The sequence below is a fragment of the Xyrauchen texanus genome, chromosome 22, assembly GCF_025860055.1.
Source record: "Xyrauchen texanus isolate HMW12.3.18 chromosome 22, RBS_HiC_50CHRs, whole genome shotgun sequence".
NCBI lineage: Eukaryota > Metazoa > Chordata > Actinopteri > Cypriniformes > Catostomidae > Xyrauchen > Xyrauchen texanus.
Window position 1 is genome coordinate 15,867,370 of NC_068297.1, and position 6,000 is coordinate 15,873,369.

The 6,000-nt window shown below is 37.5% G+C and overlaps 1 protein-coding gene across 1 annotated transcript; it reads left to right on the forward strand.

Moving 5' to 3' along the window:
• The first annotated feature begins 678 nt into the window (after positions 1–678).
• LOC127662609 (gap junction beta-4 protein-like) lies at positions 679–3,163 on the forward strand. Its single transcript, XM_052153878.1, has 2 exons — positions 679–750; positions 1,183–3,163. The coding sequence occupies exon 2, from the start codon at positions 1,210–1,212 to the stop codon at positions 2,029–2,031; it is 822 nt and encodes a 273-aa protein (XP_052009838.1). The 5' UTR covers positions 679–750; positions 1,183–1,209; the 3' UTR covers positions 2,032–3,163.
• The last annotated feature ends 2,837 nt before the right edge of the window (positions 3,164–6,000 follow it).

Genomic DNA, 6,000 nt, shown 5'->3' on the forward strand with positions numbered 1-6,000 from the left:
GTGTTATGGATCTTAAACCCCATTGAGCTTTTGTTGGATCAGCTAGACTGTAAGGTGTGAGTGAGAATGGCAAGTGCTACAGGAAGTGTGGGGTGAAATGACACCCAAGTATTTGGACAAACTGACAGCTAGAAAGCCAAGGACCAGCAAAGCTGTCATTGGAGTTCTCATCAAAAAATCCTCCATGTGCAGCAAAGTAGTTTAAGAAGCTTTTAATGTTTTTTCAAATTGTAATAGTAATTTTTCATGTTATTCATGTCCTGACTATACATTGTGATCAGTTGAATGTCACTTTGGTGAATAAAAGTACCGATTTCTTTGCATAAGAGCAAAGATTTTACATTATTCCAAACTTTTGGCGTCCTGTGCGTGTGTGTGTGTATATGTGGTGGGAATAATATTTAATATTTTCTGCTTTAACATAAATACTTAAATGACTATCCACACGGATGGATTTGCAAAAGATAATCAAGGGGTCAATACATTTTATGTCTAATGATCATCACTTTGCTGTTTTTCCGAGAAAAATCTTTAAAGTTGCACTTCTGTGCCTGTCTACTAGGCGGATTTAAAACTACTCACTCATGAGCTTAACCACTAGGTGGCATCAATGCGTGAATTTTATCACACGTGTCACAGTTGTTTTTGATGCCCGTAGCTCACCTGATTCCGCCTGCATCTCCGCGCTGACATGGAGCACAAAAGTATCACGCGATCAGACTTCACTGAAGACGACTTGGAACTCAGATTGTGAGTAGCTACACATTAGATTATTATTTTTATTTTATAATTATTTTTTTTCTTCAGTTAAATTGCTATGACTACGGCACATATTTACCTACAATACGTCTCTTTTTCGTTAGTTTTATTCGGAGTGCAAAGAAAACTTGGAGAGATCAAATGGTTTGCATAGACAAACTGAAAAGTTTTGTCTGGAAGATTGTTTCAAATGTTTGGATTCAGGTTGTTCATGCCTCCAATTAGCTATACGATTTTATTTATAGTTTTGTAATTAAATCTTTGTAGTACAAACATTAGACGAAATTTATTTTTTTATTTATTTAAAAATAAAGTTATATGTGTGGTGTAGTAATAAGAATGTTAGTGTTGTGTATGTGGTCACAGAATAAAAACAAAATCCCACCAACATCTTTGTTTCTTGTTTACGCTCTCTGTTTTCAGGTAAGTGCCTGAGAGCTCACAGGTGCCATGAATTGGGCTTTCCTTCAGGGTCTCCTGAGCGGAGTCAATAAATACTCCACTGCATTTGGTCGTGTCTGGCTGTCTGTATTCTTCGTCTTCAGGGTCATGATCTTCGTTGTTTCTGCTCAGAAGGTTTGGGGCGATGAGCAGAATGACTTCGTATGTAACACGGCTCAGCCTGGCTGCCGTAATGTATGCTACGACCACTACTTTCCTGTGTCCCACATACGTTTGTGGGCGCTGCAGCTCATCTTCGTCACCTGCCCGTCGTTTCTTGTGGTGCTGCATGTGGGATACCGTGAGGAACGCGAGAGAAAGCATCGTATGAAATACGGCGAGGGCTGTCAGCGCTTGTACGCCAACACCGGAAAGAAGCGTGGTGGTCTTTGGTGGACGTATGTTCTGTCGCTGGTTTTTAAGATGGGTGTCGATGGGACCTTTGTGTACCTGCTCTACCACATCTACAAGGGCTACGACTTCCCGACCCCAGTCAAGTGTTCCGAGGATCCTTGCCCCAACGTGGTTGACTGCTTCATCTCTCGACCGACCGAGAAGAGGATCTTCACCATCTTCATGGTGGTGATGAGTCTGGTGTGCATCCTGCTCTCGCTCTGCGAGATCCTCTACCTGGTGGGAAAACGCTGCTTCGAATACCTCCACAGGTTGAAGGTCTCACACCAGATAAGCAAGGCAAGGTCTACCTCTAACATGAGAAGCGTGAATGTTATTTTAGAATCAAACACCATGAACCTGGGATGCAAAGAGCAGCCAGCGCCAGCATGCAGTGAGGTTATTTCATCACAAAAAGAACATGTGCTTGGAAAATAAAAGTGTGAGAGAAAGATGGAAAACGCTCATGTTCACCAGAATGTGAACTCCAACAGGATTGAGTCCGTAGACAGTTGGCAGAAGAGCAAACTGCTCATATGCTTGCCTTAAATCCACTGAATCACTCATCTTTTTCTTAGAAAGTTGTAGCATTTGAAGCAACATTTTTAAAAAAAAAATATTATAGGGGAGGGAAAATGCCAATATTTTCTAGAGTCTTTGGTATGATTAAAGCATGTCAAATCATGATTTGGATGTGTTGTAGCCTGTTAGGCCAAGCTCCAGATTCTTCACTCACCAACATGCACTTTGGTTCCTTCATTCAACAGCAAAAAAAACAAACAACCGATGTTATAAACCCAAACAATAAAGACCAGAAAATGACATTAATTACAATTTAATATTTGGCATTTTCCAACTGACACTTTATAACAATAAAACATGAGAAACGTTTTTGCTTAAGCTTTCATCCCTGCACCTCTTTTTTAATTGTACTTTATTTTTTCAACTTAAAATTAAGTGATGGCAAGAACCCTTTTTTTCCTCTTCACTGGATGTAAGAATTGTTGATATGTATCTTTCTTCTCCATCTGTTTACAGTCTATCTAATCCAATACAACAAATGCTGTTCAACTTAACCTGTTTTTACATTAAATAAACTGCCAGATCTATTCTTTTGTATACCTGTTTGTCCACCTACTGTAGATAGTGGACTCAAATTTATACTTACATTTGAATGTAAATTTGTTTGTTTATAAATCTAGAAAAAATATGTACTGTATTTAAATTTGTATTACTTTTGTATTGAATATTTTATAAAAATTTTTGTTGCCAGGTTTTTGTATTGTATATCAGCTGTTGACGTGTGCCAAATATTGTGGTGCTTCAATCTTAATGATATGTCTTCCAAACAAGAATATATTGACAACGATTTTTATTGCTGCCAGATGAACAAATTTAAAAGAGGCTGTTTAAACGTGTGTTTGTAAGAGAGAGATATTTCTCATTCACTGATAGACATGTATCCATTGTATTGTCTTAGATTAGACCACCTCCTTTTGTATGTGAACCTTTCAGTATTCCTTCTTTGATAGTGTGTCTAGCATTTTTTACATTTTGAGATTCATTAAAGTCTGCTTTTTATTTCCTTACAATTTGCTTTGTTTATATATTATTAAGGAAAATGAGATGATGTGGGTGATTTTACTTTAATAATCAGCCATGCAGGATGTGTTGTGCCAACTTAGTCTCATGATAACTTGTAATAATTAATACGAGATAGTGAAATCATAAGATATTGTACGACTTACCTTGTATGAAAAGGTAGGATTACACCAACCAATCAACAAATAGAATTTCAAATCGCTGCATGTCGCCAGTGGTTGGCGGTTAGGTTGCTAGTGGTGTGTATGGAGCGTCTAAACAGCACTGTTTCTTTGCAATTAATATTATTATTAAAATATTAGGATCACGTGAGCTCTACATCTTCTCTCGTATTGGCTGTCGCTTCCGAAATTTGCTCCTCATTTGCATAAACCTTTAGATGTCGCAACTTTGTCGCGCCACTGGACACGCCCACATACGGTCGCCATCGCTCGTGTTGCCGGAATTCGCCAGCTCTCATTGAACATTAATGAGATGAGGTAGTTTTGTCTCTGCATGTCGCTGGCAGTGTGAACGCAGCTTAAAACAGTGAACTGAGCGAGTATTTTACCCTGTATATCACGCCGTGGCCAGTGGAAGGCTAGTCTTATAATCCCTCTGTCTAAACGCTTTGACTGATTCATGTGCAAACAAAAATCAGTAAGTTTCCACTGGATTTCACTGAAGCATTCAGATTAAAATTTATTTACCAGCAATATTTTGCCAATTTTAAAACTTAAATCTCAGGGTGGGCTAAAAGAAGACTCGTTGTGCTCTGCCCATTGCTGATAAGCATAGCTCATACTCTCTAGAACTACAATGCCCATCATGGGCACCTTACTCCTGATTTATCACAATACAGGGAAAGGAGAGGTGTACAAAAGCTACACATTACTCATTTAAAAAAAATAACTCTTAATATTGCATTACTTGTTACTTGAAGAAAGTAATCTGATTATGTAGAACACGTTACTTTTAATCGCATTACCCCCAACACTGCGTCTGTGAACAAATTTGATTACTCATAGAGCTGTTCAGGTTGTAGTCCAAAAACCAGAAAGAGAATTAGCATTTTTGAGGCATAGGTTCCCTTGGGATTTTCCTGTAGGTTTTTTGTAATGGTAGTTTTGGATTCATGAGTAAAACAAGGTCTGTGGTAAACATTATTTAAAGATATTTGGACCATCATTTGATCAACGATCATTTCGTTGCATGAGTTTTGCCTGACGGGCTAGTTTAAGTATTTCTATATCTGCTGATCTCCTGGGATTTTCACACACAACCATCTCTAGAGTTTACTCAGAATGGTGCCAAAAATAAATAAATCCAATGATTCAGTTTTAGTTCTGCGGACTGAAATACCTCAATGGAGAATGGCCAGGTGCAAGCAGACAGAAAGGTTACATTAACTCAGATAACACTTCTGAACAATTGTAGTGAGCAGAATAACATCTCAGAATGCATAACATGTTGAACCTTAAGACGAATGGGCTAAAATAGCAAAAGACCATGTCAGGTTCCACTTCTGTCCAAGAACAGAAAGCTGAGGCAAAAAATTATACATTTATTATAAGATAAAATGATAAGACAAAAATGTACTAACAAGTTGCTAGATAAGAACTACTATAGTTTTCTGTTTCATCAGGCACATACACTCACATGCTCGTGTTATTTGTAGTCCTTATCTAGCAACTCATTAGCAACTTCAATTTTTAAAACATGGCCGCTTTAAAATTCATGTTTCGGGTATGACTATGTGTAATTTTTTGTAGAACAAAACATCCAAGTTTCTTCAAGTCATGTTTAGGCTACCATTGACTTTATTGTACTAAATGACATTATTCACACTAGCGCCATCCTTGATTTTTAATGGGAATGACAACGAGGCTTTGATGGATAGATTTACCATCTCTTCAATGGCACCAACAGTATAAATCAAAGCTGCTAGATCACATCTGATGTTCCACAACTCATGTTGTCTGGAGTTCTTTGTATACTGAATGTACATGGGCAAATATTTTATCAATGTTTTGTCCGCGGAACAATCCTTTATAACACTTTAAACTGCACGTGCACACATAGACATCAAAAGGGGCTTGAGCACCTGCCCTTTTTATTCCTGGAGAGAAAGTGCCCTTTTTTCTGGTGTGCTTTTTTTTTATTTTTGAAAAATAATATATATTCCTGTTTGCGCACAGCTTCCCTGTCAAACAAATATATTTATTGAATAGTGTATCTAAATATCAGGTCAGGAGTTCTGAAGCGCCCCCCCCCCATCTGTGTGAACTGATTATTTTGTAGACATCTTTTGAAAATGAAACAATTGCGTGAGTTTGAGGAAGATAAAATTAATAAATTTTTTAAAAAGGAAGTCAGAGTTGTGTTAATATATATACTTTTTTGTTTAAAAAAAGTAAAAAAATACGTAATTATGAGAAGTGCCCTTTTTTTCACTTGAGCCCCTGCCCCTCAAAATGTCTGTGCACGTCCCTGTGCAGTAGAGCCAATTGAAGAGACTGTAAGTCTATCCCTTAAAGCCTTGTTGTCATTCCCATTAAAAATCAAAGATGGCGCTAGAGTGAATAAAGTATATAAACTGAAAAACCCCTTTATTAAAACATAATTCCAGAGGATACCCATGGCGAATTAGCCTTCTGGGTTCATCTGCAGATTGACGTCACGGCTGAACAGCTCTGTTCATTCAACATTTCGACTATTCGTTAAGTACACCAACAGGAAACATTTAGATGAATGTTATGTAATCATCTTCCAGGAAGCCTTTTTTAAAAACTAATTTCAGATATTAATTCATATAAATAGCTCACT

Bases quoted from the DNA above. Each gene is read 5' to 3' on its own strand.
- LOC127662609 (XM_052153878.1), top strand. From the start codon at position 1,210: ATGAATTGGGCTTTCCTTCAGGGTCTCCTGAGCGGAGTCAATAAATAC.